The sequence below is a fragment of the Vidua chalybeata genome, chromosome 9 (genome assembly GCF_026979565.1).
Source record: "Vidua chalybeata isolate OUT-0048 chromosome 9, bVidCha1 merged haplotype, whole genome shotgun sequence".
Classification (NCBI taxonomy): Eukaryota; Metazoa; Chordata; class Aves; order Passeriformes; family Viduidae; genus Vidua; species Vidua chalybeata.
Genome location: NC_071538.1, coordinates 20,175,642 through 20,202,792, shown reverse-complemented (window position 1 = coordinate 20,202,792; position 27,151 = coordinate 20,175,642). Strand labels below are relative to the sequence as shown.

The following is a 27,151-nucleotide window of genomic DNA, read 5'->3' as shown; positions in this document are numbered from 1 at the left end:
GAGCATGACAGTATGGTTACAGGTTCAGAAATAGCAACAAGGATTCTGCTAGTAAAGCAAACAGCTTTATCCCCTAATGTGATGGAAGTAATTAGAAATAATTTGAATAAATACTTGCAAGAGAACCTGAAAATCAAAACCAGGATCAGCTTTAAGTCAGAGCTGTAGTTCAGGCATAAGAAGGGCACTAAAACAAACCAGGGGTTACTCTGCTCCCTCCTTGCCTCAGAACAAGAATACACATCTACTGCAGCCTGCTAGGCAGGGAGATGACAATGACTTTGCTCTTCCACTCAATTCAACAACTCCCTGGTAGAGCACATAACTGGTTTATGGAATCCACATGTACAAACTGACCTGTCTACTTCATCACGAGCCACAATATCTCCTTTCTTTAAGGCTTTAATAGCAAACATCTCGTTTGTGTTCTTGTATTCTGCCAACAGCACCTAAAACAGAGGAGATGAATTTAAGAGCTGTATATACTTTTTGATAAAGCCTTGACAGTTGAAAGTCTTTTGACATTTACCTTTCCAAAATGTCCTCTGCCCAGTACAGCGCAGCATCTGAAATCCTTCAGACTGAACTGGAATCTTTGTTGTGATCTATGTAAATAAAAATTAGTCACAAAGTTTCTAGTTTGTTAGCTTTAAGAAATATTATTCAAATCAAAACAGGAAAACCACTGCTTTTTTACCTTCTATCTTCGGGCTCTCTGGTGTTGGTGTATTTCATGTCTGAATGGGGAACATCAGACTCACAGATTATTTCAGGCTGGAGTTTTGGAACAATACTATTTCTGCCATTTTCAAAATCAAAAGTTGTTACTTCATCCTGTGAAGAACAAGAAAACTGAAAATTTAAAACTGATTGTGAAGGCAAATGAATGACATTTTACTGTAAGCGTATGAAATTCTTAATACACCCATTGCCTAGGCTAAAATGGCAAATTTCCAAATGATACAGCTATGTAAAATTTTAGCAGACTGATGAAACCTACTGCTCCACTCATTCTGCTCTTTCTCAATAAAACCATTTTATCCTGAATACTCTAATATTAGTTTTGGAGCTCTGACTTTTTTCTGTGGCAGAACTAATACATGGAGTGTTAAACACACCAACCACAGAAACAGTTTGCCACCAAGAGCAATCAGAGCATTCTATTGACACAATTCTGTGTGTGGAAGTTAAGGGAGCATGTGCTGATTTATAAAGGCAGAAATCCATCATAAAGATGCCAATATTACAACCATGATAAACTGTATAACCCAAGATTCTTAAAAGTTACTTGCCTGAGAAGGCACATCAGAAGCCTTTATCTCAGAGGAAGATTCACATATTTCCACAAGGGAAGATGCACGGGGTGGAGCAGGTGGAGGCTCAGGCTCAAGTTCAAAGTCCAATTTGGCTACAGGAGAGTCACTGACAAGAAAATAAATAACTCCTCAGTGTATAGCAAAGACTATTTTAATACCTGTAGATTTCTCCTAAGCCAAACCTTGTGTGTCTGGATCTAGCTATAGAATAGTTCTCCACAGCTAAGACATGGGAAGGTGTGCAGCCTTGCAGGATAACCAGACTCTGCACACATTGTGTACCTGAGGGCAGGAGGCTCTCAGTGCTCCCTCCTGCACTCTGCAGAGCTGCAGAGGTGACTTACCTGGCTGGCAGGGTCAGTTCAGCGAGCTGGGGATCCACCACCTGCCCCGTGGCAGGCACTGGTGCTTGGGGGCTGAAGGTGCCAGAGTGATTCACTGTAGGAATAGCTCTTCTTACCAGCCTTCCCCAAGTGGCAATGTTAATATTCATCTGAGGAGCTCTGAGAAATGTTTTGCCTATAGATATTGTGAAAAAAGAAAACAGTGCAAGTAATTTCCTTACTCATTACCAAAACCAATAATTAAAAAAAACCCATATTAATTAATTTATAGTTTATGAAAAACAAACTAAATTTGTAATTTTCCTTGGCAATTTCTAATTATTCACAATTAAATGCTAATGCATAATGAGGAATTCTACTAGAAAATATTTCTAAATGCAATGCCAAATCCTTCATTATAAACAGCATTATTTGCAGATAAACATTAGACCTCTGTATAAAAAATTTCACAGATCTATACAATTTTTAAGCTATACATGTTTATATTAAAGAATCACCTTGCTGTTTCGAAAAAATTTTCTTTTGCCTCTGGAGTTTTGGTCTTCTTTCAATAACTGGATTAAAAAACGTAACCTGCAATTCAAATAACATGTGTTACAGTTCAAGTTTCAGAACAAAATGCATTCTTAAAAGTTCAAGGAAAACTTGTTAAACTATTCTGCCATGTAATACTTTCAAGTATGTTCAAGTGCTTCGAAGAAACATTCTTACCTCTGCAAACAGAGTGCCCTGGGGTTCAAGATAGAGACACATGCCATGCCGTTGGTTATCCAGGAAATCTTCCAACCTCAGAAACTTTACTGCACACAAAGATCTCCAGTCACGCCAATAAACTGAGATTTCTAATTCACGTGACTATGACAGGAAACACAGACACAGGAAATCACTTATTAGTAATTGTTCTGCAAGAGTTACCACAGTACAATTTTAAGATCAAGGAACTCCAGGATCAAGATGCAGAGCTGTTATTTTAAAAGGCTGTCAGGGCTAACCAGTCAGACTGAAGCTCTGATGATCACAGCATTTCACTTCAGTTCAGATGAGATCTCCAGTGTACAAATAAAAGCATAGGTGTAAAATTTTCCCTGAGAGCAGAAGCAGAGAGCCACAGTCACCAGACGTTTTGGGTCAGTCTAACAACACTGCTTATTCAAGATGTTTTAGCTCAAGCTCTGACAACAAACCTTAACTTATGCTTAGAAACCTCAATTTTAGGGGTTTCTGAATTTTTTACAAGTACCAACTTCATTTCATGCCTGCAAACATTTTAGTACCCACATACACACGATGATGCAAAATCTTACAGAATATCTCTAGAAATGAATACACCTTTTGTAACGTGGTTGTAAAGTGAGGCCAAAAACTCTGAACTACCAGGAGCTACTGCTCTATCTTGCTGATGTGATTTATGTATTCTTAGAGTATCTTACATGTGTGTTACAAAAACCTGTCCCAGAAGTGAAGAATCCTGCAATACATGTGAATCCTGTAATGTAACAGCACCATCATACGTTACTACTTCAATTCCAACACAATACATCAATTTACTGTCTAGCTAGCTATGATAGGTTTTAGAAGAAGTAACAATCAAGAAGCACCAGATTAAAGATTAATGGGACTTGGATTGTGCATTTCAAGCACAGAAGGATTCACAGAATATTCTGAGTTGGAAGGGACCTGCATGGATCATCAAGTCCAGCTCTTAAGTAAATAATCCATATGGGGATTGAACCCATACTCTGGTGTTATTGGCACCATGCTCTGACCTTCTGACCAGTCTCAGGATTTGTGGCCAGGAACAGCAGAAGCAAAGTCCTTTTCTGGCACCAAAACCTCAGTTCTTAAGTAGAGCCCACAACACATATGAGGCTGGCAGGAACAGCTACTACACTGAGTAGTTCCAGTCTTAATCTGAAAATAATTGAGGCTTCAGGGCTCTACAGCTGCTTGGTTTTTTTCTGCACTACTCCTAACACTAACCTGAATTTCTCTACCTGCAAGTCTAAAATTGCTTCCTTCCTAGATGGAGGGAATCTGGACTGGGGCTTGGTGGGGCAAAAACAAAAAACAGGAAAGGGGTTGTTATTTTTTCTCATGTGAGAAGCATGTATTGGAGTAAGCATGTACTGGAGATAACATTTAAGCTCCTAAAATATAGTTTAATTTTCAGAAAAAAATAAACCTTGTACCTTAAAGTACTAGGACTATCAGGTATCTAAATAAAATTACTTGATTAAATCTATATAACATAAATTCTACTTCAAAAGTATCAACACAATACTTGTGCCCTCTAAGTAGCATTTAAAGTTATAAGAAAGAACTATTAATGAATTTATTATTCCTGAAGGACTGAAACCAGCTTTACATGAGAACACTTCTACAAAAATACTAAAAATTCTATGACACGGTTTAACCAAAACATCCAAACTGATCTGATATCACACTTCACTGATAAATAATTAAAAGCTGATAATCCAAATAAAAAGATAAGCACCATCTCTCCTGTCTCCCATCTATGAAAACCCACTAAGGGTTACATCTTGGCAAAAATATTACATCAGTTTGTAAGTCAGAAAAGGTAAGTTTTCTAGAATGCTGGACCAGCACAACAGCTTGAGTCCAGGGAGCTCTTTCTAGAAAAGGCAGGAAAACTGCACTTACGGAATTTGAACAAAATGACAGCAATGGGGGAAAAAAGTGACATGAAATTAATACAAGAATCAACTACAGCTGTCAATGAAATCAGGCCACATTTTTACCCTGTCTAGTTCCAGTGTAAATTTCTGATCCCATGACTGATTAGAAATCGGTTTCCAGCTAGTTTGACCAACCACGGTGTTATCCAGCTTCAGTACAGCACAGACTTCATCTGTAAGTAAAGTACACAAACTCAGCTTAAATCTTTAAGAGGATTTTCCACAAACAAAAAAATCTCCAGTAAGTTTCCCTTAGAAATGTAATCTCATATTTAATTGGTTCTTACGGGCATAATAGTGTGGTTGTGCTTTTGCTAACAGCTTAACAGGTGAAGAAACATTTAAAGTTTAAAGCTTCGAATCAATTTAATATTTTAAATTACAGAACATATCATGCCCATGAAAATTGAAATAAAAGATAATGCATAGAAATAAGAGAAGTAAGGGTATACTGAACTGGACAAGTCATCAGTTTTCAGAAGGTTTCTACCACTCCCACTTTTACTTTTGCTGGGTCTGCTTATGAAAGATGATCTGGCTTCATTTGGACTCCAACCAGGTAATGTAATTGATGTGGCTTTTGATCGACCAGGGACATTTTCCAATATATCTTGGCAGCCCATGAGCCTCACTTCCAGGGTACCTAGAAGAAGATGGACAATGATTTATGAAAGGTTTCTGCTCTTAAGTAAACCAAGTGAATGACTAATGACTGATTGATGGCAATAGCTCACATTCTGACCCCCACAGGGTATAACAGAAAGATCAGATGAAATCAAAAGACAAATCCAGGACACACATATATACTGAAAATAAAAGTATTAAAAGTCAACTATGTGGGACTCAACCTTCTAGAAAAGAGCAACAGTTCACCAAGATAACATAAAATAAGTTTTTGTTCTGTGTCTCAGAAGTCTTTTTGTTTTCTTCACTTGCGAACCTAACTGACTTGGGTTCAAATTGTAAACAATGTCATACTTTAAGACTGACAAATTTCAAGTTTCTTATTAAAGCAATGGATCTTGCAGATGGAGCAATAACAATTTTTAATGAGTTTTATATAACTAAAATTAACAAACTATTGAGACTGCAGATTTGTGTAAGAAATCACACACTAGAAATCACATTTGCCTGCTGCATGCTAAAGTCACATTTGTGTCAGTACATAATTTAAAATAATTCAATTATTCCAACTTGACTGAATTTGGATTAATAAAAGCTGAGACAAGAAGCTACTCTTTAACAAGCTATTCCAAATCTTCTGCATCTTTAACCAAATGAGGTATAGAGGCTGCTGTTCAAATTGAAGAGTTTCCTCCAGCAGCACAAAAACATCTGAACACCACAGATGGTTACAAGAATGGTAGGTTGGCTTCATCCTGTACAAGATAACATCTATGAAACTGTGACACTACTGACTGACAAATCAACTACTAGAAGTGGTGAAATCAGCCAGTTCATAATCAATGTCAGTTAGAAATGCAGCTCTGAAATGCAGTCTTCTTTTGATAGCAAATGTACTTAACCATGACACTTAAAAAGTACTCTTTTGTAACAGAAACTTAAGGCGGACTTAAACCTAAAAATGATCTGGCAACATCATAGCCCACAGAACAAACAGCAAGAAACCAGTCTAAGAAGAAATCCCAACCTGTAGGAAGCTAACAGCCGTAAGTGACAGCTAAGCATTAGGCTATGAAGACAAAGAGATGCTATTGGCTTCCGAAACAGGTTAAAAGGTAAAAGAATACTTCATTCCCAAACTCTGTTTAGAAAAAAAACAGGTATTAATAAGCAGAAAAGCTATACTCTTGTATAAGGAATGGATGCAAATCAGAAAGTCATGTTGATGCACTTTAAGATGTATGACAGTAGCACTGCTCTGTTTTATTTCTCAGCATTAGAGGCAAAACACAGAGACACTGTTCATTTAAATCCAGCTCAATACAAAAGCTCTTTGTGTAGGCAATATGAAAGTGAAACTATTAAGAACTTCACAAGCATGTACCTTTGTCAATTTCTATTAAAAAGTTTTCATATATATCAGTAAATCACATTTAAAGAGAAATTACAGTCACTATAAGGTATTTGACTCTTGATTATGTGCTACAGGAAACAGAAAAAACCCCAAGTTGTTTTAAACTCAAGGCATGATACTTCCTGCCTACAGTCACTGATCATTTGAGTTTTTATTTGATGCAAAAAGTTGTTCTTATCACACAACTTTAGAAGGACTCTTGGCTGAGGTCCTGATAAACCACAATGCAAGGGAAATAGACTTGCTCCATATTATTATTATTGTTATTGTAGTTTAGCAGAAGAGTTCCTATTTTTGTTTCAAAATATAACCCCATAGATACTTCAAAATTAACTTCTGTTTCATTTCTACATGTATATCCTGAGTAACATTTGAATTACAGTTTTTTTTTTCTTATAAACTTATTCTGTTAATAATAGGCTTAATAGTTACATGCAAAATGTGTTAGGAAACATAAAATCAAACCTAGGAATTCTAGACCACTGACTAAAAAAATTTAGAACAGCAACATACCCCCAAGTAGTCAAAAGCATGTTTTTCTTTAAGAAGGCTGTGAGGCAAATGTTCAAGACCTTTGTTAAAATATTGTTCATCTGTTGAAAACTTACTTTCAATGAAGGACAATTCAAGGTGAACCCAAACTGTGAGACGTTCCTAAGTCACATTTATATATAAATGCGGTTCCTCACAGTAGGTTAAATCTCTTAAAAAAATCACCCCAATCTTATTTGCAAGGAAAACAGTTGACACCAACAAACAAGAGTCTCCCATGGTTTCATGTATGTTTGTTAGGACCTCCTTCTTTGGATTACAAATGTAAGGCATGATTTGGTAGTATAAATCTCACCTTCCAGAAATCCATTGAGGTCCAGTGGGTAAAATAGGAACTGGGAGAAAAGTTGGGTGCCTATCTCCAGCTCTGTTACCTACTTGTTGTATAATCAGGGCAACTCACGGAACCCTTCTGCAACTTAATTTCTCTGTCTGTAAACTGGGTATAATGATACTTATCCACCTTGTTGATAAGCACTTGATAATCTCACGATGGAAGGTATTTGGTAAATGCTAGCAATATCATTCCATAGGGAGCTATTTAATTCCAGAGTGTCACACATTCAGTAACATTATAAAAAGGTAAACAAATAAATCAAAGAAACTTATCTGCATTTTTTGCAGTGTATAGACACTTGGAAACTCTAAATGCCTTTGTCTAGGAAAAGAACAACAATTACATATGTCCAGTATGAAATACAGTTGGCATTAAAGACTTGTTTAAATCATTAATTAAGATCAAAAAGGAAAAACAAAAAGTCTGTTTAAATCATACCTGTTAAAGCTGCTGGTTTGGACAGTGTACTATACTGGTTTTGAGTAGATATTACACTCTGACGAGGACTTAATGTGGGTGAGGAGACTAATGAAAGCTCTTCTATAATAATACTGCTTTTGGGATGGTTTTTAGGAAGTTCGTTCAATCTCTGTTCCAGTGAATACTTCAAGAGGTCCAACTTCTGGCTTGATTCATTAAATCTTGCTTGCGCCTTTTTTAAATAAAAAGAAATTTGAAATAGTTCAGTTTTTTTCCTTAAAGAACCTTTAAAACAAAGTATCAGAAATTGTAATGACAAATTACTTCTGAAAGTGCCTTTCTGTCGGTAACTTTCCCAGATCCAAGTAATTTCATCACATTTTTTGCACCTTCTGCTACAGCGTACTCTATCCTAAAATGATGCCGTAATTCTTCCATTCGGAGTTCAAGAGGGCTTATCACAGGTTTTGCTGCAAAGAGATATAAACAAACAACCTTCATTGAAGATAACAACCAGGTTTAATTTCTTTAGTATCAACCCCTCCTCCATATAAACAGAGGGGAGAAGAAAAAGGGAAAAAAACAGGACAGATGTATATTTGGTAGTCCAAAGAGAAACCTGAAGTATGTCATAAAAGTAAAAAGTGATATTTTAAACATCTGCATTTGAATGAAGAAATAACTGATCAGGGCCTCAATTCAATAAACAGCTTCTACTTCCTGAAGAGCTGTAATTGCTGGAAGATGTGAAAAAAAATGTCTTCAGGGGAGTTAAGGGACAAAACAGAAATATATCAAGTATTCAGCTGGCAAGGAAGTTTTGGGACTTTAACACTTCTGAATTACACCGTGAGCATTTATCTTTTCAACTGCTCTGTAGCCAATTAGATCCCTGATCAGTTTCTGATAATCCCCCTGGTTCACTTGAAATCCCATTGAATCTGGCTTCTGCCAGCACAGAGAGATGTGAGAGAATCCATACACTGCCTTTGCCAAATGGCCTGGGTTAACCATTCTAATGTCCACATCTTAGAGTGCTCAGATATCCTAACCAGAACACTTCCTGAATATACTCCTTTCTGTTTAAAGCACTAAGAGTGGTAGGAACACAAAGAGGCATTTGGAAGCCCTTTCTAGCTTGAATTTCTTTTTCTTTTAAACAAATTATATACATAATCCATGTACTAAAATGGGCTGTTAAAAAGGGGTGTGGAAAAACAAACACAGAAACCAAACACCTCACACACCACAAAACAGAACATGCACACACATTTTTCATTACCTAGGATATATACAGGCCCTGAATACAAGCATTGTCATACAATGACAATATTCAGAAATGCACACAAAGTCCAAGACTTAGAGATATACCCATATGCCTGTAAGTTTCTAGTACACTCATGCTATTAGAGCTCAAGAGTAATTTTTTTTTATTATTTGAAGATTTTCAACAAAATGCAAGTTTAAAAATACTTCTGAAATGCAGCATGAGTATTTCAAGCCAGGTCATTTTAATAACAGTTTTTTTTCCTTGCTGTAAATGTAGTTGTTTAGCACTCAATCTAGCCTAAATACCTAAAAAAACAGGAAAAATTCTCCTCCATCTGTCCTACCACTAGAAATAATAAGGTCAGTCTATTATAGTATGACAAGCAGGCTTTGTACTGGCATCAGATTTTTTTTTAGCATCATAATATAAAGATTATATGCTATAAAAATTCACTAATTATTAAGACAAAAGAAAGCATGCATGAAGAGAGAAGGTAGACCACAAAGCAAAAATGGATGTCATAAAGTATAAAAAGGATGATAAAGAGAGATGGTATTTGTCTTCATTACGATGAAGGTATTTTCCTTCATGTCAGATGTTTTTGGCACCCCAAGACACACAGAGTTTTGCCTAGCCTCTGGTTATTTTTGGTTCATGCAAGATGTATCAAACGTTCCTACTAGAAATTTATGGTAAGTCTGTGTGCATATGGGTATATATCTATATGGCATTCTGACATTAATGATTCATATTTGCTTTCTACACCATCACCATTATCAAAAGCCAATTCATTGGTCTGGACTGCCTGAAGAATCTGCATCCTTATAACTTCTATTTTTGTCTTGCTGTCCTGAAGCATCTGCTGAGCTGTGGCAAGAAGTTTTCGATCCTATTAAAACAAACAGACAAGTTGAAATCAGAAACTTCTTCATGGAATAAGACACACTGAAAGTTTCAAAACACACATACCTAGGAACAAGAACTAAATCTATGCATTTCATTTAGCATTAGGCAACCTAACCACATCAGGATATTAGTGAAAATTAAGTTAGGACAGAGGCATTGGTTGATTAAAGCCACTCCCAGGGAAATCATGTTTCAAGGTGAGTAAAGGAGGCATGATCTAGAAACATTACATGTGTAAATTAATATTTTGTAATCTGATACTAAAGAAAGGAGAAGATATTAAGTGCAAAATACTTCCAAAACTATGTAGAATGTCTCAATGTACTTTGAGTATGATAAAACTCTTGTAATAGACAAATTTGCTAGACTAAGTTCACATAAAAGTAATTGTACTATTTAACCTGAGTTGATTTTCAATACTAAAATTAGAAATATGATGTTGCTTACACAGTACATTAAGTCTGCAGTACATTTTTCTGTAAAAATGAAAGCTGAAGACTTTTTGCATCAATAAACATGCAAAAAACAAGGGCTACTTCATTAGCTATTTCATCAGCAATCTAAGTACAGTACAGCACTTTTTCATCTAAATAAACTAAGATAACTAAGCTTCATTTTCAAAAGCAGTATCACAAGAAGCTGTTTAGAAGAAAACATTCCTAAAGATGAACTTTCATAAACTTCTGTGGCTGCCACGTGGCTCTGTCTCTATGTTCTGGGAATTACCAGATAGCTTAAAGGTGATCTGACTTGCAGTATGAACAACAACAAAAACAAGGTATAAGAATTTAAGGCAGTGTATTTGTCCTGTCCATGCAGTACCAATCAATCACAGTAATTAACATCAGTCAGGGCAGATGTGGACCACCCTTACAACCCAAAGGGTATTCTGGTTTGCTCATTTTGTAGCCACTCTATAACCTCATTAATAAGTTACTTTCCCATGGACATGATTTATAATTGTATTTTTAATTTTATAATGAAGTTATCAACTATTTAAGAAGTTAAAGAAATGAAATTCTTCCCTTGCCATAACCAAGAGAAAGAACAGCAGCGAAGCTCAGATCCCAGAGCTGGAAATACTGGCACCATGAAGCATACTGTAAGAAAGATCTGTATGCTGAGAAATTGACCTTCCAGAGCTCCTCTATGACCTCACACCTTGACATATTACTCACTCAGATATTTTAATGCTGCCCTTTGTTCTGCAGGGTAGATATACCAAGATTTAAACATAAAAAGACACTGGTTTCATGGAAAGAAATTGTGCCCCCTCTGCATACCATAGTTTCACAACTCTGGATTTTAAGTTTGAGTATTAGTCAACATTACAGGGAGATACCACAGTTTTCATATTTTAAGATTCCCTGTTACTTATCCAATTAATGATCACACTGACTTTCCTAAATCAATACTTTCTCAAGTACAGATGTGAAATTTTGGAATAATCACTGACTCTAGCAGAGTATAGGTTTTAAGTAACAGATTACAAGTCACTCTAAAATCCTGTATGAAACCTTATCCATGCATCATTCTAATGTATAAATATGCTGGAAGTGTTTCTTTGTCTGTATCTTCACTTGTATCTTATTGTTGATCTTGCTGCTCTTGATTATCCCTCATAGTCTCTCACTGGAATGGATCTGCTTGCTCAGGAGCAACATTAGCCCTTCAGTGTGTAGAGCGGAGGCAGTCCAGCATTACAGAGATAGCGTTACGTTTTAAAGAGACAGAAGACCACATCTTCCAAATCAAAATGTATGTGTAATGCTCAGCAGCTCTTGTTGGAGGCTGAATACAAAATATTTCAATGCATCTTCTGAGTACAGAAGAACTGACAGTGCCTGTAAAACTGATCTGCAAAGCTGTCATGGGATCTCAGAGAACCTACACACATCCAAGGAAAGATGATCGTTATCTCAGAAATGTTAAAGCCCAAATAGGTTGAGCTGAATGTTACTGAAGCGAGTAAAGTACAAAGGGAAAAGCTTCCCACGAGATGATGGGTTTATTAACAGACTGCTTTTTCATTTTTAGAAAACAGATTATAACCTCCCTCCATTAAATTTAGGTCTCAAAATAATGCAACAGATTTGAAATTAGATCATACAGTACACTTGAAGAAAGGTCACAAATTAGTTTAATATGTTTAAAGATGATCCTATGACTACTTTTTAAAGAACTACTGGATTACTGGGATTGGATTCAAACTGCAGATTTTCTGCTCCTTTTGCCCACCCCATCCAGATGTCTGGATTCTTTTAAGCTCTGCTTTTTAAAACATAATCAACATGCTCAAGGCTACAGTTCAAACTTGCTAAATAACTCACTACTGAGCAGAAAAAAAAAGAGAGAATGAATACCCACCATTTCCATCCTGTTTGCTGAAGTGGCTGGCAATGCCTTTGTGCTTTCCAGTTTGCTCTCTCTAGCCCAGTTACTATATAGTCCCAATGTGGTAGGCTCATTTAAGCATTTACCAATCACAAATACAAGATTCAATAATAGATTTTAATTACATACCTCAATCTAAAGCAAACCAGAATTTATCTTCTCTACCTAGTGTGATCAAAGCCTGCTAACAATGTCTAATATTACAGCCTGAGTGTTTAGTTAAGTTTTTCAGCCTGTTATAAGGTTACTTACCAAGGGTTTATTAGAAACCTAATTCATGTATGTCTTTTGATCCATTTGGGCCAGCTAATTATTAGTTGTGTATGTTTACCTGATGTTAAGTACATGGCCCCAGAGGATGTAGACTCGAAGGGTTTCCAGGAGCTGAGGGACTGTGGTGGATGGACAGCATTCCCAGGACCTTAGTCATAATGTGCACTCCAGATATTTCTCCTATTTGCCCCCAGCTATTATGTTACAGGTCACTTTCAGATAAGGCTACCTGGGACAGAAGGAACTTGATGGCACCTCTGGTCCATTGAGTCTAAACTCATTTTCTGGGAGAAAGCCATATTCCCTGCTATTTTTTCAAGGTATAAGGAAAAATATATAAACATGAAGATCCTTTCCAACAATTTCTAGTTAAAATTAGTTCTAAGGGGTAGCAGTGTAATTCCCAGATTCCTACTCTTCTAGCCAAACACTTCCTTTTAGTAAGTTGACTGACCCAGATAGGTGCTGGCTCAGCTAAGATCTTAAAACATTTTGATTTTACGTACTACTGTCTGGACACAAAAACATCTAACCGAGCTACTACACACTATTTGTTAGATCTACTCTTGTGTTTCCCCTTAGTCTGGAAATTAATCTCCTTAATGATTTAATACAAGTAAATGAAAAGAACAGCTCATGAGTAATGAATGAAAGGTGAAGGGGAATCTAAGAAGAGGATCTTTCCCTCACTTTTTTCTCATTTGAGAACTATGACTGCCTTATACTCAACAAAATGTGTTGCTGTTTTTTTTTTTTTTTTTTTGTTAGTTTCTGGATTTAGTTTTGTTGACTTTTTTGATTTTGCTTTGTTTTCCTTCATTTCAAAGTTCTGGATTGTCTTTCACTTGAGTTAAGGGATCCTTAGAGTATAATGAATTTTATTACACAGAAAAGAATATGTAGTAAGTCTAACCCATTTAGAAGTTAGCAAACACTTTCCCTCCACCTCCTTGGAAAAATTCTGGTGCTAACAAGAGAGTGAGTGCAAGTACTTAAAATTCAGATATAATAGTAAGTGTGGCTTTATTTTTAATTTCACTTTATTCTATCAGTTGCTACCTCTAGATTACCACACTTCCATAAAAAGAAATTATTTCAATGTGTATGTGTGTGTGTATCAGTGCAGGCTATGACATCTCTATCAGAACATTACATACATCCTATTGAAGCATTTGGCACAGATATTTTTACTGCTAACTACAACTTTGACAAGTTCAAAATTTTCCTTTGGCAATACGGCCTTTGTTTTAATTATCATGCACATTACAATGTTAAACTAATGGATCTTTTTCTTTTCACTAGAGCTAGGGAAAACACCAGACACCAGTCAGTCCTACCAAGCTTTGCTGCTAAGTGAGTCCCACATGGTCAAAGATTACTAGATGTACTAAATTTAGTAAGCCGGATTTATTATTTAGGTTGAACTGCATCTGCACAAACTGATAAAACAATCACTTCAGTGGGTATCAAACCACAACAAAAAAATGGTATAGTCATTTGTTGCAGATTTGATGTAACTGTTTAACAAAAATACAGCCCAAACTAAAAATACTGAAGTTGCATACTGTTTATACATTGTACAGTCACAGCAATGTGAAAACCCACATTCATTTAATGATTTTTAAGCATTCCAAAGCCTTACCTTTGAAGAGCCATTTGAGTACATCTGTATCATATTTTCTGCTCCCTGTTTTACCTTCAGTTCTATATCCAACTGCTTCTTTAAGGCCATCAATCTGTTGTTCGTAGAAAACCGAGGATCACTATTTGGAGTATCAGGAGTGCTAGGACAATCTGTGAATTAAAGGTAAGATGTAAGCATGTAGAAAAAGAAAAAAAAAAAACAGGAAGAAAACACCCAAACCACTCCCCCAAAACCCATATTACACTCTATTCTATGAAGTTACAGACTGAACAGAACATCATACTTGAGAATTAAGTGTCCCTCCTGTCCAGAGCTACTTTGCAACAGCACTGCAAATGCGCCTTAACATGAAAAGCCTCCCGAGAGCCCTCTGACTCCTACACGTCCTAATTCACATGAATCACTTCCGGGAGTGGGCAAACAGGCAGGTTTGCTGCTAAGCCTATTTTTATTTCAAAGGAGATTTAATTCTTCTAGAATGTCTTGAGTTAATTAAAAAATGCAGTTTTCCATTAAGCTTCCTTATATTCCCGATTTTAAATCCAAGTGTTTTAACAAAAAATATGGATAATAGTATTAGATATTAATGAGCACTGTCTGAATACAGCTCTTGAGTAGAGCCTCATCCATTTTAGTGTGAATACTGCAGACACTGTTTATGTAAAAATTAAGAACAGATAAAACAAGCCTTTTTCTTATTGTAAAGCTGAATGTTTTCTGCTCTGCAGCCATAACAGAAATCTGGGATAACTGGATATATAGGCAGATGCAGGCAGAACAACTGACTGGTCTATGGGAAGGAGAAACCTTTTTCATTTGACAGTGTTTGGGTCTCCCTCTTGTTGGATTAATTTCATGGAATGCAAGTTAGTTTTATCAATTAAATTATAAAGTCAAACCCCTTAACTTTTCATAACCAATCTGTTATATAACTTCATATTTCAGCTTCTGCAACACAAACTGTTAGTAAACTGAAAAAAAGTGGCCACTGGACTATTTTCAACACATCTGTCCTTAGAGCTAACTATCTTCCCTAGCAGTCCCAATGACTTCTCTCCCAACCTTTTGGTAAAAGAGGACAAATTATTTCCACCATAATAATTAAAAATAAAATTTCTTCTACCCCAAGAACTGAGAGAATACCTTCTCTATGGATAAAATGGCACTGCTTTCCTGGAAGACAGTATTTACTGAATACAAACAGTAGAATCTTTTTTCCAGTTGTAATACTCTTGTATTAAAACTAGGATGAGGAATCCTGAAATCCTCAATTATCAGAAAACACAGGCAGTGCACTAGTAACTTATAAATTTTTACTTATGAGGTGTCAAGGGGAGATGTCTTATCTGCCATTTCATACTTCTTCTGTAAAAGCTCCTGATAACTACTTCTGGAGATTTAATACATTTTGCTTCCAAGTTTGCTGGGTAATCTCCTCCTAAATTGAAATCTTTGCCGAGGCTACATACAGATTTCAAGTAAGGAGTTTTAATTTCCTCTGCTGCTAATTCACTCTTTACTTCAAGCCACTTCAAGTCTCTTGCTGCATCCTCACTACTTAAAGGTAGCACAGAAAATACCAGATGTTTAAAAAAAAAAAATCTGCATTACTCCTCAGCTGTTTTGTCGTTGATCCTCTCCTCAATGTTGGTTCCTCTGTGGAACTGCACTTGAACAGCTTTACCTTAAATCTGTTATTAGTAAAACAAATATTAACAAAATGCTTTTCTATCACTTATGTCTTTACATTCTACTAATCCTCATCTAATCATCTATTCAAAATGAGAACAAACATGAACTTGAAAGTCAAAGTGCCAAGTCTCCTTGTAAAGTAGATTCATCACATAAATGAATATTTACCAACTTTAGATATATATATGATACAAGCCTCTACCACTTAAAGATCCCAGCCTTCTGATGACCCCTGTGAAGGCTGTGGGGTTCCTGAAGTCTGTTTTCACAGCTTTTAAAGATGCACACAAGCAGCCTTTCTTTGCATTAAACCAACACACAAGTTGCAAGTTAAGGACTAATTAGAGATACCATGTTTCAGGCTGCCCAGGCAGCTGTTATTACCTGCTTTTGCATGTCTCTGCTGTGAAGGTGTAACCACACCACTTACCTGGGTCATCTCAAGAGTTGGTCTGCACTTGTGGGTGTAACCTACCCTCTACTACTTAGTTAAAATTGTTGTACTATATGCTTTGTTAGTAACTAATAGCAAAGGAAACTTTTCTGCAATAGGGACTAATTGCTAGGAAGATGTAATTTTTTTGCCTTCAGGCATAAGGGCTGCTCACTAAACTCCCAAATATGGAACAACATGCTTCGTAACATATTATGTTTAAAAAAAAATTTACCAATAGCTTTTCAGAGATGCTTTCCAAGGGACTCCTTCTACCATCCCCCCAACCAATCTCCCCATTACTACTCAGTAAGCAGCTCGAGGCAGCTTCTTACAGAATTCAGATTAATTTTTAAATCAGCCAGACAAACCGGTTCTATTACAGAAAGCACTGACAGTCTTAGCAGCAACACTACAAGCTACATCTGTATTAGCTGTTTCTTTTTCTCTTTGTTCTGGAAGGTTGTAATGACTTTGCATGGCTAGTTATCTCAGATTTATTTATGTAAAGCACTTTACAGAGGGGGTCAAATCTCCTCTGAAAGCATTTAGTTATCTTCACAGTACAAATAAGTAATAAATTCATCCAGGTAACTGCAATCAATGGAATTTATGTATATGCCTGAAGTTAAACAAGAGTTAAGTACTAATACCAAATTGATATTTCACTCAAAGTAGGGACTGGGGAACAGAAGAGATTCTCCAGTTTGCCCCATTTATTGGTTAATAAGGGCAGTACAAGACTTGCCATTTTTGATATGTTCCAGTACAGCTTTGCATCAGACAGCAAGGGCTTTGCTGGGATACAGGTTCAGGCTCCTAGGCCCAAATATTCCTCTTGACAGTGAGTATAAAGTGAAGTAACAGATGCATTTCAAGTGAACTCGACTTCAAGCAAATAGGCATCTTATTATGCTGAAAACTATGAACGTTGTTGCTTAACACTATTGAGTTCTGTGCAGCTTGTTAGCACACATCCATGCTGCTGGAAGAGCTGCAGTGCTCCTTCCCCAGCACCTGAAATACCCTGTTTTCATAAAAATATACCCACCAGACTTCAAGTAAGTTAATAGGGATGTTTTTTTATTTAATATTTGGATTACATGAGGACAATGGCAGTTTTCAGTCTGAAATGCTTATCTGAACTGTGATCTTTGCTCTTCTGAAAATCTGTTCTGTTTGAGTTTGTACAGTGCTCATCAGCAAAAACTTCTTGCTTCTAAATTGCCTTTTACCCATCACTGCCATCTAAATTATATTTATAAAGAGCAGTTACATAACTCCACTCTTCTCAGACTGCTGCTCATTCCTTTGGGATCTCCTCCCCAGATGCTACATATACTATTTCTTCAGTAAGCTCAGTGTGAAATCGAGGATCCCACATAACTTTCTGAATTTGGTTTCCCAGATGGTACTGCAGTGTGCTGCTTAAGTACTCAATTAGCAGCAAGTACCCTTTGGTAAACAGTTAATTTTAATCATACCCAACAGAAATACCTGCAATGCATTTAGGTATTGCTGAAGGGAGGAAGAAAGATGCATTGTCAGGCTTTTCTCAGGGAGTCAGAAGTTTGGATCAGCACTTGAACTAAGTCATCAGTAGGTCCAAGGCAGCAGTGGACATCCTGCACTCAGAAAACATCCAGTGCTGACCTCCTGGAAACTTCTGAAGATCCACTGAATTTCCATTAGGTAACAGCTAATTTTAACTACTAAAAAAGTGACAGGAGATTGTTACAAATTGCATCAATAATATTATTCTACTCTGAGGCTCCCAAAAGTGATAATGAAATTCCTATGGATATGAGCTTGTAGGTGGAGTCTGCTGTCTAAAAAGTCACTACCTATTACCAGTTTGGTTGCTACCTCTACCAGTTTCCAGTAATTGGTCTTATGTGGACACTTCAGTGTCTAACAGATTAACCTAGTCATTTTTAAGGACAAAGAAATCCCCCAAACAGCCAGCTAATCATATTCTTAAACAAAAGAATTTATTTCCTTTGCAACACTTACAGCCAAATTTGATGTAAAGCAGATAGCTTCCATGTCAGTAGGAGGATGGAAGAAAAGGCATGAACTTGTCTTTGAGTTAATTTTGTCCATGTTTGATCCACTTTTATCAATTCGCTCAAAGGTTTTCCTATCATTGCACTTCTCTATCCCCCTTAACTTCAGCTCTATAAAAAAGACCAATTTGCCAATTTATAGATTTTCTATGTATTAGCTATATGTCTAATTAAATCACTAACTTGCTGTAGGTAAGCTGTTTCCCTGAGTCATGTTAGAAACCACAATCTGTACTGCTACTTTTGACACAAACACAAACCCACCAATTTAATCTCTGCTGCTGTACAGAAGTCTATTTTCTAGACACAAAATTTCTTCATCTCTGAAACGGAAGTAATCATCCCCATGTGGCACCTTACATCTCTCAGACTTTCAGCAATAATGGTTGCTAGGCTTGTCCTACTCATTTTGTGTTGCTGGATTCTGTTTAACTTTTAAGTGTTGATCTACAAATTTTTAAATTCTGCATCCTTGTATGACTAATACACTGCAAAACAAGGGCAGACTTGGGTACAAAGTCCCACTTCTAAAACAAACTTAGATTCATCAGCAATCCCTATAAGGTAAAGTACACCTATGTTGTGCTAAAAGTTGTTTCTGAATCACATACCCACTGTCAAATCTACCCTTACATGCTGTAATAAAGGTGTTTGACAAACTGCACTTTCTGGTTAAAGTTTAGCACCAATTCTTCAAATAATCGTGAGCTTTCAGCTCTAGGCAAACTACCCCAAAAACATCTAAATTTGCTTGGAATGGAATGTTATTAAAACAGATTTTTCTACAGTAGATTCATTAATGCTACATTTAATGATTTCAACATGAATTGATTACACTTTGCTGATTACAAAGCAGTTACACTAAAAATTAGTGGCTTGTTAAAAAGTAATATAAGTTACTGCTCGATACCACAAGCAACGGAAAAGTCACAACAGCCTGTGCAGCATTTCTCAGCTCTATATTGGGAGCACTTTACAAATACATGTTCACACCCACTTTTCAGATACAGGAACATGGGAAGATTAAGTAACTGTTCTAACTTACCAAAACGGTCTTTCAACCAGTCAACAGAACAGTCAAAAAATCTTCAAGAGTTCAGGCCTGACAAGTCAAAGGGATCAGCTCAATGAATCTCAATCCTGACTTTGCTACTTAGAACCTTCAGGGCTATGTATTATGTATCTACGTACTTCCTCAATATCATGTGTGTGTATGTATGTGGCATGTCATAACTTTTATATTACCAACTTTATTTTGCAAAGGCCAAGCTCGCCAATACCTTAAGCGAAGCCTAAGGCTTCACTATTAAAAATCTAAATATCACCAAGATTATTTGCAGCCATTTGTCTCAAGACAGACAACATTTTCTGGTAGTGTGGCCCCTCCACGTACCACTGACCATGAACGAGGAAGCAGACAAGCACTTAAATTACAAGGCAAACATTACAAAAAACTCAAGCGCTTCAACTTCAGAGGGTGGGTGCTTCCAAATCTTTTCTCTAAAAAGAGGTATTAACAGAATTAAAGATTACTTTTTTTTTCCCTTAAGAAGATTATGCTAAATATTCTATTAAAATGGGTCTTGCATGGGAATACCTGATGTGATACTTTACAGAGAATATAAAGATCTCAACAGAATGTGCAAGTTTTTCCTTGCATATTTCCATGATTAAGAATGTACAATCTATCTACCACTAACACCTAGAACAGAATGGAATTTAAAAACACAGTCCTAAGAAGTTCAGCATGCATCAAAAGCATGTAGAAGCACATAAGATCAACCATGATCTTTTATCCTTTGAATCTCTCCTGCATTTCCCAAGACCTGCACAATGACAATATTGCTCATTAACTCTTTATGATAATGCTTTTAAAAATGCTACACTGGAAGGAAGCATTCCAACAAGAGTATTTCTGTGCTTATCCACTTTTCAAGTTCTACTGCTAGAAGAATTTTGCAAATTATGTCTGCACAGATTTTTAATATTTGGTCTATACACAGTTTCTGTACAATTCTTTTTCTGTTCAACTCTTCCTGTTCCTTTAAAAGCTACAGTCCTGTCAACACTGAAGCAGATTTTCATAAACCTTAGCTGACATGGACCAGAATGCTTCATGCCTACCAAAAGCCTAATGGCTATCTAGAAGCATACATGATTGTATTCATTTCCATTTCATGCTGCAGCAACCACTTAGCCTCACTAGCTCCAGCTGTGTCCCTGCTCCACCTCTTGTATCCTCACACAGATGAAATGCAAAAAAGAATACTGCACAGGCCACCATGGACACCTGAACACCTTTGCAGAATGTCACTGGGCCAGACTATAAACTGCTGACATCACCCACCACTATTTCCTAAATTCTCACTGTAACCAACCTTTCATCACAAGGATGATGCAGACTTTTATTCTACTGCCCAAGTTTCCTTAGGCTTGGCATTTACTTCACGTGAATCGGAGACAGCTTGTGCACATTATTAACATTTTGCCAAGAGGAGTCTGTGCAATGTGAAATCACCATGCTGGCAGTATCTCCCAGGCCATTCCACAAAGCTGAAAGAGGACTGTTTACTTTCACAACATTCCATCTTAAAATACCAATCCTGGTATTTTTTAAAAATACATTCAAAATTAGTATTGACTAACTGCCATGCCACAGAAAATACTAATTAAAACCATCAACTACAACCATTCTGTGAAAACGATTTCAAATTGTCTTTAAAATAGTAGCTTTGCTGTGGAAAAGGCTGGAAACTAAACAAATTGTAAGAAATGTCACTGTAAGAAATGTTTGGTAAGTTAAAAAACAGCACAACTGAAAAAATATTTTCTAAGTTATGTCTTAAATTTAAAAAACCAAGAACTAAGAAAAATTTTAAGTATAAATGTTGTAATTTTTCCTGCATTGAGTAAAAAGGTGAATCAATGCTGATGTCTAATATGTAATTCAGAGAAAGTCACTGGAAGAGTTCATGAAATTTGCTTTCACACTGTGCTTTTCACACAGTGTGCTTTCACACACTAGGAAACATTACAGTGACTGAGAAAATATTTTCATATGCTAAGAACTAAAAGTGAAGAACTCATAGTCCATAAAAGACACTGGTCCCTAGAAAAGAATTTAAAACTCAAAGGTACTGGATTTGTGAGTCAAAATGAAGAGACATACATAAGTAACAAGCTCACCAGCTTTGGATTTGCTCATTCACAAAGCAATTTTTTCAGGTGAAATGGGGAGAGCTTATCTCAGCTACAAAGAAAAATGGATTTCACAGTAATACACGGTACCTGCAACATCTTCAAGATCTGTTACAACAATGTGTGCATTTAGCTCCTGTAACTTATGATGCAAGTCTTCTAACTTCTTATTCGATTTTTTCAAAATGTTGTCCACATATGCCAAGTTCTTTTTATCTGTCGTGACCTTCCTGAGGTTCTCTGCTCCCTCCTTGATTTTAAGTTCCTTTCTTATTTCTCGCTTGATTTGGTCCTTTACTTCATCCAGCTTCTGCTGTACCATTGTATCTGAGAAGTCCAACTTCTGGCCAGTACTCACATTCTCAGAGGTTACAAGGCCTTTGGCATCCCCCTAGGAAGAAAAACAGTAATATAATCACCAGGCAACACTGTTTCTGACAACACACACTTACAGTGCCCAGCACTCAGGTCGCTGTACTTAACCCTGTAAGGCCATTCACTAACTCAGCTTACACTCACGTTGACCTAAAGCAACAGTATCACAAGATATGATGTTAACTGGAGCTACATTTTACAACAGATTTATTTTAAATTTAGTGACATCTTTACTATGCCTATTTTTAACACCAAGAGATTTAAATACTTTTGGATTTGTCATGGCTGCTTGCCTGGCAGTTATATGCCTCAGAGCTAATGAGTCATGTTTGTAATTTTATAGATTTAATTTGTGTTTTAATAGACAAGACGGATAGAGGAAAGAAGACTAACTTCTAATAATTATAACCTATGATGAAATTTTATACATTCTTTATAATAGGTTCCTTTTAAAGATTTTTTTAAAAAATGTAGTGATATTTGCAGTTCTTTAAAGAAATACTGTCGTATCTATAAAGACTTGTCAAGTTATTACTGGAAATACATTTACCAGGTCTTTTTATTTTTTAATCCTTCAAGTAAAGATTTTTTAAAAAAAATAATTTTAAAATAAAAAATAATTTAAAAATAATAATCAGTAAAAACTACAAATCTTACTTTCTTGTGCAGGCAAGCTAGGCTGAAATGAAAAAAAAAAAAAAAGTTGCAATGATAGAAGAGGAGTTGGTGTAGTAAAGGAGCAGGGGATGAAAAGTCTTCAGACCCCCAGTACACAGGGGGTCATAATCATGCCTACTGTACATTCACAGATCACTGAGAAGTAAGAGCACAAAGGGCACATTATAGAACCTACACCAGTGAAGCTCATATACAATTAACTACATAAGATTTGTGTGTCTTATGCACAGACCCTGGACAATGAGCAGACATTAGGTCCTACCCAAAAAATTCCAGCTAGAGGTAAATGAGTGAAGATCAAAGAAGGATTCTCCTGAACTCGAATTTGATCCCATCCTAATTCAGAATTTATTTAATAAATGGCAGGCCTGATTTGCATGTAACTACCCAAAAGACCAAAATTCCATCAAATTTTCTTAAACACTATGATGAAGTTGCCTTGACTTCTGAAAAATGGGATGAACAAAAAGGTATTTTAAGGCATAATTGAAATGTAGAAAGTTTTTGTCATAAAATCAGTTATCATCACAGTAAACAGTAGAAGCAAACGTTCGGGAGGGAGTTCACGGAGCACAGCATCAGGCTAATAAACTGAAGAATGTCCAGAACACAAAACCACTACAGATACTCTACAGTAACTTGGTTTGCAAAACAATTTGCACCACAAAGGTTATGCTTGGGCCCTACATGTCAACAGATAACGATGGTCAAACTATTTCAATCTGTGCATATTCCAGCAATACTGCCTTCCATAAGCAAATTGCAATCTACTAGTCCTCAACTGTAATTTCACAAGTTTCCTGAATCTCTCATTAAAATTTTTCTACCCATAGATGCTACTTTTAGTGCAAAAAGTTAACAACTCAAAGATTCTTAAATATTCAAAGTAGTGAGAACCACCGTCTTGCCACAGAATTTGACTATCAGTAAAAGAGAACAAGTAAGCAATTTGGAAATGACAAAGTGAGTAAGAAATGAAAGGGGAAAAAACCATGCAAATTTACTTTAAGTGCACTTGTGAGCGTTTTTCTGTCAGTGCAGATTAAAATAAATAATTATGCATATGTAGAGAAGCTATTAATAGCTGTACTGGGAAGTACATGGCATTGTTTCCATATATAGGCACATAAAATAGAACTGATTTAAAAAAAAATAGAATAATCAATAGCAATGAACAACTAGTACAAAGGTTCATGAAATGAAATGAAATGAAGGAAGCCATCCACCATGAGTTAAGTGTTTAGTTTTGAGAAAAATGAAACTGAAAATAAATTGATATAACAACTGTATGGCAAACAATTTAAGAAGTAAGTATATCCAAATCAGATTAAGATCTTTGATTTCCCTGTCGTTCTAACACATAAAAATTAAGGATATCAAAAATAGAGCATCAAGATTAGTATGCTGCTACTCAGCCTTTAAAGAAAGATATTAAAAATGTTTGTAAATAAAAAGCATTTCTTTTTACAGCACAATTATTTATGCCTGTTCTGCAAGCTTTCTAGAAATAAACTTATGTATCACATGCTTCCTTAAAGCAGGATATTATTTTAAAGTTCAGAGGAGAAAGACAAATGAGAAATGTAAAAAACCCCAAAACAAATAAGAAAACCACCAAAACCCAAAAGAAAACCCTTTTTTCTACGCTTTAATAGCACCTGAAGTTTGCTAAAATTATGCCAAGAATGTACACTTCTCAAACAGAACACTGTAATTAAGATATAAATAATTCAGAAATATTATTCACTGGAGTTTACCAAAGAGACTTCAGTTAATGGTTCATCCATTGAACAATAATGTATTTTGTTACAGGGCAGGTTTTTATCCCTCTACAAGCCCTATATCCCATCTGTTAAAGTGATGTTATGTTCTTCCATAAAAAGGTTTTTGGAGCCCTTGTTCCAGACAGAGTCCCTAGTAAGCCTTCAATGAAATTAAATCACCATAATCATTAGTAGTTTGCCTTCTGAATTTGCAGTAATTGAGTTGAAGTTCTACTCAGCCTAAGCAGTCTCAGCAGCATCTTTGTCCCTGGATTTAAGGGTTCAGGACAGTCTTGTCTTCTTCAATCTGCTTTTGAGACAGTAGAGACTTCACCAGTGTGGATGCTAACAGTGGAAGCTGGTCACACTGCCTGCACACTTAAACATTCTTTTTAAAATCCCCCCAAAAGCCACAGATGATATTCCTTCTGTCTCTCCTGTCATCCAGAGTTAATTATACTTTTGAGTAAAAAGTATTCTCTCACCTAATTATCCAGATGTGTCAGCTGGCACAAAGGTCACTGTGACATAAATTCTTCCAAGGAGGCGACTGTGCACTCAGTGACCCCTGAAGGTCATTCTGAATGCAGGGCAACAGTGTGTTCTGCAAGTGAAGCTGCACTGGTCCTGCACTAACGTGCTTTGCTGCTGAGATACAACCAAGGTTTGAGACAGAGCCTCATGATGCAAAGATGAGCAGTCTCAAAAGTGTTCCAGTTTAAGATGAAGATAATGTCCACAATGGCACAAGAAGACAGAACATCTGATAGTTAAATCAGCAAAATGGAGGTAGGATTTTTTCATTAAGAAAAGTACCTCCCAAATGCCAAATTCAAAACTATACTTTTAAACTGAAGTTACTTAAAATACAGCATATTCCAACTTTATTAGATGACAACTTACTACCAAGTCTCTGCTTAGAGTTGAATATTCTTTCAAAAAACTATTTTTCTCATTTGGATAAAATCCCTCCCAGGATGAACCTCACATCCTTTAGGTTGTAGGTGTTCTACCCACTCAACCTGAAAATTAAGTGTAAAAAGAACCAACAATTAGGGGCAAGGCCCAAGTAATTTCCTTTGCAGTGCTCAAGCAGGCAGCATGCAAAAACAGAAGAAACCATTCACATTGTCTATGCCAAGAAGCTATCAATGAATTTTGCACAACTCTTCCCTTTACTCTCCCTCTCCAAATCACTTAACATAAAATATCTTAAGAGTGGAAATGCTCTAAAACAGATAATGACTAAACCACTCATGCTGGCAAAAGAGAGAACAGGCCTCACTGCTTTAAATCCAAGGCAAAAGAATGGGCAGCCAGTTACTGATTCTCAGCCTTTTTAAATTCTGGTAGTGTTTTGACTGCTGGTTAAAAGAGAGGGGCCGATCTTTGCTGGGTAGCCCCAGTACTGGATAGCTCAGCACAGCACAGCACAGCATCCTTTCCCCTTGTGCCACAGCAAACTGCCAGGGACGTGGCTCTTGGCCCGAGCAGCGGCGAGGGGCAGCGTCACCCATCCAGCGGGGGAGGCATGGACAGCAGTGAGAGGCAGCGCTGCACACCTCTTGGCAAAATACATGTTTCTGAGCCACTGCAAATTTCTGAAACATTTCAGTGTGTAATGAGACTGAAGATAGGCTTACCACAATTAACTATCAAGGACCACATATTAGATATAACTGCTTAATTAAAAAAAAAAAAAAAAGAAGAAGGAAAAAAGGAGTCCATTTATGCTGCCTTCCCACTGCAACAGGCTTAACCTCACTTTGATTGCTGGCTCAAAGACTATCTATTTACATAGATTAATTCAAGATGCCAGCCATCAACTTCTGTACTTCTGGGAAATGTTTTAAGTATAGCTGCTGAAAATAATGAGTAGTGGTCAGAGCATGTCTTTTAATAATACAGTCTATTCTGGCTGGTGTGGTGAAAGAGAGTAGTAACACTGTTTATGAAAACCATGCGGGGCTTGCACTTTTGCTTCAGATCAATTCTGAACCAAATAACTGGTGAAGCAGATGCTTTGACATACTGCATTTATCACCAAAATCCCATTTAAGAATAAAACATCCAAACTGCATGGCAGTGGCAATGGTACTGCTGAAGAGAGTACCATGAAGCTGAACATACCAGAGAATCTGCTTAAGTTGTGTAAACCAAACAGCTTTGAATTCTAAATGAGATTCTCAAACTGCCCCCCTCTTAGAAGATAACACTAAAACTCTGGGCATTAGTAACTCCTGAAGACTTGCTCCTAAGAGCACAGAACAACTTCACTGTGCTATACCATATATTCATTATAGAGAATATAGATTAGGGCAAGAATTTTGATTGCTCATTTCTGTTAGAAGTTGTTATAGAAAGGTAAGTGGAGCCTTAAACTACACCATGCTTAACAGCTCATGACTGCTCGTGCACAATATTATTTACATTTCACACTGATGTGCTACTAGCACACACTACACCTGCCTTTAGAAAAAATCCCAAACCAGACCTTATCAAAACTCACAGTAGAACTGCTAACATTTTTCCTAAAAGTATCAGCATTTCTTTTTATATGCTCTTGAATTTTAGTAATCATTTCAACAGACAATGAGACAATAAAAAAACCTGTTTGACAAATACAATAAAATATGAGATACAAAAATAGGATTTTCATCTTATGTATGATTAAAAAAGTTATCATAACCCAGAAAGACTAAATGTTTATTAACTTGTAATTTAATTTTGAAGAGCTAGAAGTAGAGCTTTGGAA

At 36.4% G+C, this 27,151-nt stretch overlaps 1 protein-coding gene across 2 annotated transcripts in view; it reads right to left on the bottom strand.

Moving 5' to 3' along the window:
* Positions 1-27,151, bottom strand: part of PKN2 (protein kinase N2) — a 54,574-nt gene that overhangs the window by 8,554 nt on the left and 18,869 nt on the right. The window contains exons 2-15 of one of the 2 annotated variants that reach the window (XM_053950229.1): positions 21,671-21,971; positions 14,189-14,340; positions 9,745-9,862; positions 8,028-8,173; positions 7,722-7,935; positions 4,814-4,999; positions 4,420-4,529; positions 2,372-2,515; positions 2,158-2,233; positions 1,661-1,835; positions 1,293-1,422; positions 698-834; positions 530-605; positions 358-449 (exon numbers count right to left, since the gene is read on the bottom strand). In XM_053950229.1, the coding sequence (XP_053806204.1) occupies positions 358-449; positions 530-605; positions 698-834; positions 1,293-1,422; positions 1,661-1,835; positions 2,158-2,233; positions 2,372-2,515; positions 4,420-4,529; positions 4,814-4,999; positions 7,722-7,935; positions 8,028-8,173; positions 9,745-9,862; positions 14,189-14,340; positions 21,671-21,971 (2,057 nt within the window). The remainder of the gene's footprint in view (positions 1-357; positions 450-529; positions 606-697; positions 835-1,292; positions 1,423-1,660; positions 1,836-2,157; positions 2,234-2,371; positions 2,516-4,419; positions 4,530-4,813; positions 5,000-7,721; positions 7,936-8,027; positions 8,174-9,744; positions 9,863-14,188; positions 14,341-21,670; positions 21,972-27,151) is intronic. The other variant, XM_053950231.1, reaches the window with a different exon arrangement.